This window comes from Camelina sativa, chromosome 17 (assembly GCF_030686135.1).
Source record: "Camelina sativa cultivar CO46 ecotype springtype chromosome 17, ASM3068613v1".
Taxonomy (NCBI): Eukaryota; Viridiplantae; Streptophyta; class Magnoliopsida; order Brassicales; family Brassicaceae; genus Camelina; species Camelina sativa.
Window position 1 is genome coordinate 9,584,884 of NC_141896.1, and position 12,110 is coordinate 9,596,993.

At 40.2% G+C, this 12,110-nt stretch overlaps 2 protein-coding genes across 2 annotated transcripts; both read left to right on the forward strand.

Annotated features, from left to right (window-relative positions):
* The first annotated feature begins 431 nt into the window (after positions 1 to 431).
* LOC104773416 (uncharacterized) lies at positions 432 to 7,134 on the forward strand. The gene is given in 14 exon segments (XM_087495254.1): positions 432 to 1,053; positions 1,509 to 2,760; positions 3,058 to 3,276; positions 3,365 to 3,588; positions 3,992 to 4,066; positions 4,189 to 4,260; positions 4,346 to 4,444; positions 4,546 to 4,617; positions 4,689 to 4,803; positions 5,104 to 5,172; positions 5,353 to 5,671; positions 5,841 to 5,952; positions 6,092 to 6,941; positions 6,944 to 7,134. Coding segments are annotated over 14 exon segments (3,687 nt in total). The 5' UTR covers positions 432 to 906; the 3' UTR covers positions 7,006 to 7,134.
* A 230-nt stretch (positions 7,135 to 7,364) lies between these two features.
* Positions 7,365 to 11,837, forward strand: LOC104773414 (NAD kinase 2, chloroplastic). Its single transcript, XM_087495255.1, has 8 exons — positions 7,365 to 8,062; positions 8,277 to 10,070; positions 10,186 to 10,307; positions 10,393 to 10,534; positions 10,631 to 10,855; positions 10,978 to 11,052; positions 11,200 to 11,301; positions 11,455 to 11,837. Exons 1-8 carry the CDS (start codon positions 7,811 to 7,813, stop codon positions 11,656 to 11,658), a joined length of 2,916 nt encoding a protein of 971 aa, XP_087351381.1. The 5' UTR covers positions 7,365 to 7,810; the 3' UTR covers positions 11,659 to 11,837.
* The last annotated feature ends 273 nt before the right edge of the window (positions 11,838 to 12,110 follow it).

Sequence of the window (12,110 nt, forward strand, 5' to 3'; positions counted from 1 at the left end):
TTATGTATATTTTATCCCCCTCAATGTTATATTAGACTAATATCACCATACAATTTTATTACAATTTGAGTTATTTAAAATGAACATGTATATAAAATTTTCCCCCGCGCTGTAGCGCGGGTCAGATCCTAGTATGATTGTTATTTTTCAGCTAATATGAAATAAAAAAACTTATGACAACATATTACTAACAAATTAAATTTTTAAGAAAATAAAAAATGATATGACAACATACTCTTGATTTCAAAATTTTTCTTATGTATCTATAGTAAATTTGTAATCAAATTCTAAAAAGATAAAAATTAGGTGAAAAAACTATAGGGAGTTTAGATCTCACTAATTCTCTTTGGATTATTATCATGGAAAAAATGTTATTGAAATGTTAAACAATAATGTGTTGACAAAAAGAAAAAACAAGTATAGATATTATTAATATATTTAAGGTGAAACTGTGTCCGTATTGTTATTTGCATCTCGAGGTTCTTATACGATTTGTATCGTACTGAATAAACATTTTTATTTTTATTTTTATTTTTATAATAATAATCATAACTTTCCCAAAAATCGTCTCGCTGCTTCTTCCATCGCTAGCTGTACCGGTTTCAATCTCAAATCCCGGGAATTGAAATTGTTTCTCTGTCGGAGAATCATCATCGACCTTTGTTCATACATACTACTCCTCTCTCCGCTCTCTCCTCGCCGTCTTCGCTCTCTTCCTCACCTCTTTCCCGATCCCATTTCAATCGATGTGTTGGTGGTGGTGGTCTCTCTCCTACTGATCTACGATTGCGCTCAGCCTTTATGAATTAGGGTTTTTCTTCGTATGCGGTGATTTGGATCGTGTTCGGAAAAACTTCTGGACACTGTCTTCGCTGCTAGATTTCGGATCATCCCTTTAGAAAAAAAATGGCAGCGCCAAGGCCGACGGGAGGCCAGGATCTGTTCGATACGTATTTCAGGAGGGCAGATTTGGATGGAGATGGTCATATCAGTGGTGCTGAGGCTGTCGCTTTCTTCCAAGGCTCTAATTTGCCTAAACACGTCCTTGCTCAGGTTCCTTCTTCTTCTTCCAAATCTGCATCTGTTTCCCTTCTTTTTTGTTGTTTGTGATTATTGAGAAAACGGTGGAGAATACTTGTAAAATTCGTATAGGTTTTGAATTGGATCTTTGATCTGTTGGATCGTTGGGTAATGAATGTGATGTAATTTTGTCAAATTTGTGTTAATGGGACCTCTCTTTTCATTCTGGAGCTTTGTAGTCAAGTTGTTGTGATTCTAATGAAGAATCTCCTCTTCGATTTTGACATATTCTGAGATTAGAACGCTAAGTTGTGTTTTCTGTTCACTCTACTGTTATCAAATTGCATGTAATGAGGGAATTCTGCATATTTGAATTTTAACATGTAGAATAGAAAAACATCTCCGGATTAGTTCGGATATAAGCTCTTTCTGAGATACAATTATTCTTTGGATTTGTTAATGCTATAACTTGTTTTTATCTCTGGTAGGTATGGTCCTTTGCAGATGCAAAAAAAGCTGGCTACCTTGGCCGAGCTGAGTTTTATAATGCATTAAAGTTGGTAACAGTTGCACAAAGTAGACGGGAGTTGACTCCTGAGATAGTAAAAGCTGCAATTTATAGTCCTGCTTCAGCCAATATCCCTGCACCCAAAATAAATCTTGCTGCAACACCCTCTCCACAGCCCAGGGGAGTTTTGCCTGCTACACAATCTCAGGGAGTAACATCAGTAGTGGCTGGTACGAGAGGGCCTCAAACGGGTGGAACTGTAGCCACCAGTAACCAACAAGTTGTCCCAGGCCAGCAGAACCAGTTTACTGCGTTGCCTCCATCTCAGCCACAGCCACAGCATAACTTTCAAAGCCAGGGAATGCCAGCTGGAGGGACTAATGCACCTCGTCCTGCAAACCAACCTATGCCATCGGATTGGCTCAGCGGGAGAAGTGTTGGCCCCTCTGGGAACACGAATTCTCAAATTCCTTCGGGTCAAAGTACATATGGTTTGACTGCACCTAACTCCACTGCTAACCATATACCAACACCAGTTATGACACCTGCTGTAACAAGTTCTACAACAGCCAGACCCCAAGAATCATCTGCTCAATTGGTGGCCAAGGATCCCAAGGAACTGGCTGCAGCAGGAAACGGATTTGCCTCTGACTCACTTTTCGGAGATGTCTTTTCAGTTGCTCCCACGCAGCCAAAACAACATACTACGGGAACTGCATCAACAATAGGCATCTCATCTGTTCCTGCTGGAACTGTCAAAGCCCCTGAGATGACACAGTCTGGAGTTAGGCAAAGTTCAATCCCACAACAGGGTTCATTGGGCCAGCATGCTGTTGGCGTTCAGAATCAATTTACTGGAAATTCAGGGCAACCATATGCTCCCTCAGGTGTGGCTTCTGGTCCACCTGGCTCTTCTGTTGGAGCTGGAATTTCAGCTTCCAGTCAATTGGCCCAGCGTCCACCCCACCCCCACTCCCAACAACCCCGGCCCCAAGTTCACTCCCAACAACAACCCCGGCCCCAAGTTCACTCCCAACAACAACCCCGGCCCCAAGTTCACTCCCAACAACAACCCCGGCCCCAAGTTCACTCCCAACCCCCTTGGCCAAAAATGACTCCAGCTGATGTCCAAAAATATACCAAGGTTTTTGTGCAAGTTGACACTGATAGGGACGGGAAGATCACAGGGAACCAGGCTCGGAATCTGTTCTTAAGTTGGAGGCTTCCAAGAGGTAGGCTACACTTACTTTTTTGTTTCTTTCTCCGTTAACAGTGGTTCAATTTGAGCGTGTTACAATGGTGGACGGGGATTATAATATAATGGCACTTCTGAATATTTGTTTGGATATTGATTAACTGCCATTTATGGTTCGTCTTGAGTATTTACTCGTATGGTCCTCGTGTAGACTATATTATAAGTCGATAGAGATGTAATGTTATTGTAGCCCAATTTGTTGAATTTTTTAAAGTTTTCCGTGGGGAATATTGCGGAATGTTTTATGTGGTCATGCTGGTCCTTGGTGTTACAGAGGCTTTGAAGCAGGTATGGGATTTATCTGATCAAGATAATGACAGCATGCTCTCCTTGCGGGAGTTCTGTATTGCGGTCTATTTAATGGAGCGTTACAGAGAGGGCCGACCTCTTCCTCCAATGTTCCCAAGCTCTATAATACATAGTGAGAGCATGTTTACCGCTCCTGGTCAATCTGGGGCACCGCATGGCAATGCATCCTGGGGACATCCACATGGTAATCGATTGCACATACTGTATTACTTGCCTCTTTCTTTTTTTTTTTGCCAAACTAGGTTAATTCATTTATGTACCAAATATTGTAGGTTTCCAACAGCAACAACCTCCTGGGGCCTTGAGGCCACCAGCTGGTCCCAAAGGAAAGCCTCCAAGGCCAGGTCCTCTATCCTCTAGTGATGGAATGGTCCCGCCCACTCAGCCGAAACGTAAAATGCCTGAGTTGGAAAAACAGCTGGTGGATCAACTTAGCAAGGAGGAGCAGGAGTCACTCAACTCGAAGTTTGAAGAAGCTACTGCTGTTGATAAAAAGGCACTCTCTGGTTTCTCTCTGATTTTAATTTGTTAATGTGGTGAATTCCGTTGGTTATCGTGATTTACAAAAAAAAATTTGGCATTTTTAATCTGAAGATATCTTTTGCCCCCTTCTTATGGCATTAATATGAAAATTTGTGGATTTGCGTAGCCATAGTCAAGATTAGAAGATATTCTTACAATTTATAATTGACAGTGGCAGTCAATATTAATTTCATTGGCATGGAAGATATTAAACTGCCATTGAGAATTATGAATAATTTATTTGTTTCTAATCCTGTTTTGAGTTTCCCTTCTCTGTCACATCTCCTCCCAACCTTTTATTCATTTGATATTTACTAGTTTAACTTAAAAACTAATATGACTGCCTCGTTTTTAATTCGTGTGTGTTTGGTGTTTAGGTGGATGAACTCGAAAAAGAAGTAGCTGATTCTAAGCAGAAAATTGATTTCTTCCGTGCTAAGATGCAAGAACTTGTAAGTATCTCTGCTTCTCCAGCTTGCTCGAACTACGATCATTTATATATGTGTTGTTTGCTCTGGCCTTTTTTTAAGTAACAATCAGTTTGGTTCTCTAACCTTTGGTTCCATGGTTATAGGTTTTATACAAAAGCAGATGTGACAACCGGTACAATGAGATCACAGAGAGAGTATCTGGTGATAAACGTGAGGTATACAGTTTCTGTTGCTGAGCCTCTTTTGTGATGGTATTAGAGATCCAGTTTGATTACCTAACATAATGAACATGTACTCCAGCTTGAATCTCTAGCAAAAAAATACGAGGAGAAATACAAGAAGTCTGGTAATGTTGGCTCTAAATTAACTATTGAAGAGGCCACATTCCGTGATATACAGGTAGTGTAGAATTATCTTCCCAGGAGCATGGGTTACTTTGAATTGTCTGTAAGCTGGATGACCCCTTCAAAAATAATGATAAACCTTCCTTAAAATTGTAGGAGAAGAAAATGGAATTGTACCAGGCAATAGTCAAATTTGAAGAAGGCAAACTTGATGATAGTGTTGTTAAGGTAAGCCACACGTGCTAGCTGGTTAATTGAATGTGATTCGTAGTTGTATTTTGCTGAAGGTTGTCTTGTAGGAGCGCACTGAACACATCCAATCAGGCCTTGAGGAACTGATTAAAAATTTGAATGAGCGCTGCAAACAATATGGAGTACGTGGGAAACCCACTTCTCTGGTTGAGCTTCCTTTTGGTATAGATTTACCCCTTCTCCTCTCTGGTTAAAAATCACGCTTAGCATTATAATTTTGTGACTAGTGCCAGGAGTTGGTTTACCATACCTTTTTCTGTATAACTTTAGAATCGAGCAATATTCTTATATACAATCTTGATTAAACGTTGATGCTTATGTACTAAAGGAAACACGGTATATTTGGGGGGTTTATTTGTGTATTTTTGGCTTTTGACAGAAGAACTTCTACCTGTGCAACTGTATATCTGTAGTGTAATTAATTTCTTTGTTTATATTCATGGAATTATCTCTTTTTTACAGGTTGGCAGCCTGGAATCCAGGAAGGTACTGCTGATTGGGATGAAGACTGGGATAAGCTAGAGGAGGAAGGTATGCTTGCTGTTTAGATTTAGATTTTGTTTTCAGATGAGATTATTGTGGAAGCATGGCTTTAGATATAATATCAATATCTTGTGTATATATTTAGGGTGACGTATATTCCAAAATAGTTTTATGGATTTTGCAGTTGGAACACTTGTAATTCACATCCTATTTTGTCTTCACTTCCAGGGTTTACCTTTGTCAAGGAGCTTACACTTGATATCCAAAATGTCATAGCCCCACCAAAGGAAAAATCATCAGCGTGGAAGAATGAAGTTACTGTCTCTTCAAAAGAAGGTGAAGATGTTTTATCCTCAGATGCCGACTCCAAAACGGGGAAAAAGCAAAGCAGTGGTGAAGAGGCTTCTGAGAAGGAACCGACATCTGAGCAGTCAGAGGGTAAAGCATCCGATGTTAATGCCAGAGATAAAAACGGATCTGTGGATGACTCTAATGTTAGAAATGGTATTGACGCTGATACCTCACCCCGAACTAAAGATACAAGGAGGTATGTTTTTTGTGCTAGACCTGATGTGGTTTGGATTGCATCCTTCTTAACTGTGGAGTTCATGTGTTTCCGTGAAATGTACTGCAAATAGAAAAAAAATGGGGTATAATATGGCCCTACAGAGAAGAATTCATCTCGGTGATTTACATTGTCTATGTTATTTTTCCAGTGAAAATGGCCATGATGATGGTGAATCTACTGCTTCTGCTGGCAAAACTGCAAATTATGACTCTCACGATGAGACAGATTCAGTTTCAAGCTTCAACCCTGACAACGGAAAGGTAAACCAATATGCACACCCCGAAAGTTTGGGGTTTGTGGCGTTCGACATGTATATATTATGTATCTCTTTACCTTTGTATATCTACATGAAAGAATCGTTAATTTTTACGCTATTAACTTTTGTTATGTTTTAAGCAGGACAAGGATCATGAGAAGTATGACAGTGGTTTTGGCTTTGGATTTGGATTTGATGACTTCAGTATTAAGCCTATAAAAACTGGTTCGACCATTTCAAACGACTTCCTACCTCCTAAGTTATCTATATTTGCTGATTCCGTCCCAAGCACACCAGCAAATGCAAACGACGTTTCCCCTGGAAAACCTTCTGTGTTTGATTCAGTTCCGAGCACTCCAGCGACGAACAATGCCTCTTACGCAGGTCAGAAATCATACTTTGATGACTCTGTCCCGAGCACTCCAGCTTATCCAGGGAACTTGTTTGCCGAGAAGAAATCCTTCTTTGACGACTCTGTCCCGAGCACTCCTGCTTATCCAGGCGGCAACTTGTTTGCCGAGAAGAAATCATTTTTCGATGACTCTGTCCCGAGCACTCCTGCTTATAGCACGTCTGATTTTGGTGGGAAGCCATTTGCATCAGAGACTCCTCGTTCAGACAACTTGTTCCCAGGAAGAAGCCCCTTCATGTTTGACTCTGTTCCAAGTACACCCGCACACGATGACTTCTCTAACAACAGCTTCTCCCGCTTCGATTCATTCAACAGCAACAACAATGACGCTTTCGGCCTATCCCGCACAGACTCGATGCGTAGCACGAGCGAGCCTGACCCATTCGCGTCCAGGTTTGATTCGTTCAACTATCAAAGATATGATTCCTTCAATGCACAAAGCTTTGATTCCTCTGGCAACAACAACGCATCGGAGACACCTAAAGCCTCATTGACGAGATTCGACTCAATGGGAAGCACAAGAGACTCTGATTACAGTCATGGGTTTGGGTTTGACGACCATGACCCATTTGGTTCTACAGGACCATAACAACAACTTCAGCAGAGACACCACGGAGTTCTTCAGATAATTGGAATGCCTTCTAGCCTTCAGCAGAGACACCACGTGTGACAGTGAAGAAGAATATGATCCACATATCATATATATTGCTGCTTTTTTATAGTTGGAATTTACCCAGTCGAAGAGTTATTATGTATCTTCATTTCTTTGGTTTCCCCTCTGCTTGCTTCATTTTTTTATTGTTAATATATAATAGTCTTTTGCCATTATTTTTCTTTTCTTTGAAGGATTATTTTTTGAAGAGAGTGCGTCTCATTGTTCTTTGAGTAGTGTTTTATTTTTCCTTGGTCTCTTTGTTTGTTATGATGAATAATGGATTCTTCTTATTTGTCCCTGTGAAACCCCTTCTACTGTATCTTTGTAATCGTATTGATACTTTTCAGATACATTTGTTATACATTAGATTGATTTGGTATAGTTAGTATAGTCCGTAATTTATAAATTGATTTATGCGTTCTATTATGTTGATGGACAAGTTAAAACTTGTGATTAACATATATCTCAAATCTAATCATCATCTCTTGTAAAGTCATCATCTTGTTAATTGTAATTATGCCAAATATCATATGTATATAATTTAAGAATTCTGGTGAAGCTGTTTCACATATTTGTTTGATTTGGGGCGCGTGGAGTGAACGCAAATTGCTCAAGTGTCAAACGAGTCACAATCAAAGTGGGAAGGGATGCACAAGTTTTAATTGGAATTGGAAAGCACTTCGCCCATGAAGAGGACGAATCCACGAGGTCCACCAAATTACTGCAAACTTCCAAAAATTGTTCATCTCAAAATATTATCCGCCACTCAGCTCAAGCGGTTCTCGAGTTTCTCTCATGCTCCTATGCTCTTCTTCTTTTTTCCCTTACCACGTTCCTCACTTCGTCGTCATGAATCGCCTTTCTCCCGCCACCGGAATCTCTCCCCGCCTCCACTTCTCCGTTGATTCGAGTTCCGATGCACGATTACTTCTTCCGTTCGTGTTCAGGTTTCGAAGAAACGACGTCTCGTTTAAACGCCGCTTGAGATTCGTGATCAGAGCCCAGCTTTCTGAGGCCTTTTCTCCCGATTTAGGTTTGGATTCTCAGGTTACTTTCTTCTCTCCACTCCCTTCTTCTTAACTTAAAAGAGAGACAGAGTTTGCGAGTAGATTATTATTAGGTTAGAATTCTATATTCATCTTTGCAACTTTGGCTGCTGCGAACCTAGCTTATCGAATCATTTTCTCATCGGAGTTGTACTCTAATTTTATTGATTTGTTATGAACTGGTCGACTGACTTCATTCACTTTTGATATATAAGGCTGTGAAATCACGTGATACATCAAACCTGCCTTGGATTGGTCCAGTTCCAGGGGACATTGCTGAGGTTGAGGCATATTGTAGAATTTTTAGATCAGCTGAGAGACTACATGGAGCGTTGATGGAGACATTGTGCAACCCTGTGACTGGTGAATGTCGTGTACCGTATGATTTTTCACCTGAGGAAAAACCACTATTGGAGGACAAGATAGTATCAGTGCTTGGTTGTATTTTATCTCTTTTGAACAAAGGAAGGAAAGAGATTCTTTCCGGGAGGTCATCTTCTATGAGTTCATTTAATTTGGATGATGTTGGGGTTGCCGAGGAATCGCTTCCACCACTTGCTGTTTTCAGAGGTGAAATGAAACGGTGTTGTGAAAGCTTACATATTGCCCTCGAGAATTATCTGACTCCCGATGATGAAAGAAGTGGTATTGTCTGGAGGAAACTACAGAAGCTTAAAAATGTCTGCTATGACGCAGGCTTTCCACGCAGTGATAATTATCCTTGCCAAACACTTTTTGCGAATTGGGATCCTATTTACTCGCCAAATATGAAAGAGGATACTGATTCCTACGAGTCTGAGATTGCCTTTTGGAGGGGAGGACAGGTAACGCAAGAAGGATTGAAGTGGTTGATCGAGAATGGATTTAAAACAATTGTTGACCTGAGAGCTGAAAACGTCAAGGATACATTTTATCAGGCGGCGCTTGATGATGCAATTTCCCTTGGGAAAATTACAATGGTGCAAATTCCAATTGAAGTCAGGATGGCTCCTAAAGCTCAGCAGGTCGAGCTGTTTGCTTCTATTGTATCAGATAGCAACAAAAGGCCGATATATGTTCACAGTAAAGAAGGTGTTTGGAGAACTTCTGCGATGGTTTCTAGGTGGAAGCAGTACATGACACGTCCGGTCACTAAGGAAATTCCAGTCTCTGAAGAGTCAAAGGGTGGGGAGGTTTCTGAAGCTAAGCTTGGATTAAATGCTCTAGTATCTGGTAAGGGTGTAACTGATGAGCATACTGATAAAGTTTCTGAAACCAATGAAGTTGATAGTAGATACTCTTCAAACCAGAGTAAAGAATCTGGAAGCAGTGAGGGAGATACATCTGCATCAGAATTTACGATGGTGAGCGATCCTCTTAGATCTCAAGTTCCACCAGGCAATATTTTTTCAAGAAAAGAAATGTCTAAATTCCTAAGGAGCAAAAGTATTGCTCCTGCTGGTTATCTTAGTAATCCGTCTAAAAAATTAGGAGCAGTCCCAACTCCCCAGTTTTCATATACTGGTGTGACAAACGGAAATCAGTTTTTTGATGTAGATTCCGTAAGAGGACTTGCGGAGACGGGAAACTCCAATGGTTACCTTCTTCCTACAAGTTCTAAAAGTTCCAATGGGAAGTTTTCAAATGGAAATGTGCATAGTTCTGCAGAGCCTATTGCAGTGCCTCCTAGTAATAACTTAAGTCGCGTTGTAGGTTCCCATTCTATTCGAGAGTCTCAGAGAAACAGTAGTGCTTCTTCCTCGGATTCCAGTGATGATGAAGCTGGAGCTATTGAGGGAAATATGTGTGCTTCTGCCACTGGCGTAGTAAGGGTGCAGTCGAGAAAGAAAGCAGAGATGTTCTTAGTCAGAACTGATGGAGTGTCGTGTACAAGGGAAAAGGTGACAGAATCCTCTCTAGCCTTCACACATCCAAGTACTCAACAACAGATGCTTCTTTGGAAAACTACCCCAAAAACTGTCTTACTGCTGAAGAAGCTCGGGATGGAACTGATGGAGGAAGCTAAAGAGGTGAAAGTTTTGCTTTTTAAATCTAAATTATTCTATTTTTTTTTGTTTTGCATTAAGGCTGCCTGAAGTTTAGGAAATCCATGAAAAGTTGTTGTTCTTTCAAATTTGTTTTTAGGCTGCATCTTTCTTGTATCATCAAGAGAAGATGAATGTTCTGGTTGAACCTGAGGTGCATGATGTATTTGCCAGGATTCCAGGGTTTGGCTTTGTCCAGACTTTTTACATTCAGGACACGAGGTACAAAATAAGTTGAGTAGACATCAGCGACGAATCAATCATCAATGGCTCAATTATGATTGGCTTTGTTTTGTTTGAATTTCAGCGATCTCCATGAAAGGGTTGATTTTGTGGCATGCTTAGGGGGAGATGGGGTGATATTACATGCATCAAACTTGTTCAAAGGAGCTGTCCCTCCCGTAGTTTCATTTAATCTGGGGTCCCTTGGATTTCTCACTTCACATCCAGTAAGCCTTTTGACATATTCTATTACTTAACTATGTCTAAGTATTCTAGTTCTTTCGACAGCCTTCTTATATATTTTTTATTAATTCCATTTGTAGTTTGAGGACTTCAGGCAAGACCTCAAACGAGTCATTCATGGGAATAACACATTAGATGGGGTTTATATAACTCTTCGAATGCGTCTTCGTTGCGAAATCTATCGTAATGGCAAAGCAATGCCTGGCAAAGTGTTTGATGTTCTGAACGAGATTGTTGTTGATCGAGGATCCAACCCATACCTTTCTAAGATCGAATGTTATGAGCACGACCGTCTTATTACAAAGGTTTGTACAAAATTTTCTACATCTTGAAACAAACAAGAACATCTCAGTGCTTGTGTAGATAATTTCCCTGCATTGATGAAATTTCACTGCTTGTATGTGTTGACGAATAATTGCTATTATAGGTACAAGGTGATGGAGTTATAGTAGCCACTCCTACAGGGAGTACTGCTTATTCTACAGCAGCAGGAGGTTCCATGGTAAGCTATTCAACTCTGCATTGCATACCCAAAATGAAGCTCGTTGGCATGTCTGAGAACTATTATGCCATTCATAATATAATTTTAGTGACCGTGAGTGTGAAAACGTTTTCTATTTGACATTTATAAAAAATCCAAAAATTGCAGGTGCATCCAAACGTTCCTTGCATGTTGTTCACTCCAATCTGCCCACATTCCCTGTCGTTCAGACCAGTTATACTCCCAGATTCTGCAAAACTCGAGTTAAAGGTAAAGACTTGAAACACAACCGCAATTCAGTACTTAGTTAAACCTGTAGAGCTACACTCTTTTCCTGTTAAGTAGTAAAACCACCCAAGAAGAGACGACATGTGTGTGTTTAGCTGTTTGAAATGCTGAGAAAATCTCTCTAAACGAAAACAGATTCCAGATGATGCTCGAAGCAATGCATGGGTTTCGTTTGATGGAAAAAGAAGACAACAACTTTCAAGGGGAGATTCGGTGAGAATATACATGAGCCAACATCCACTCCCAACTGTCAACAAATCTGATCAAACCGGTGATTGGTTTAGAAGCTTAATTCGTTGCTTAAACTGGAATGAGCGTCTTGATCAAAAGGCTCTTTGATGATATTGATTCGTTCACCAAGCCATCAAAACATACATAAACATAAGGGTAAGAAGGTCTGTTTGTATTCAGCCCTCTCCCTCTTTACTGTACAGAATAATTGAATACAATATTCCCAAGGGAAACCATTATAATGTTCACCTCTTCCTCGGTCAATTTTTTTCCCTCAAATAATAAAATGATTACAGTGTGTATACTTTATAGACAGTATATTAGATATTGCCCTCATTCATCTTTGCTAGACAGTGTTCAACCGCTCAACTCTCCAGCACTTTTGAAATTAAAGGGAGAGGTCAGATGTTCACCAGCGAAATTGCTTCAAAGTTCATGAAGCTTGCCAAAAAAAACTTCATGAACTATCGATACTGCAAATACTCTGTTTCTCATCCACCATAGCTACAACCTTACTAGATTATAGAAAGTTGTTACATGATCCATGTTTACTCCGACAG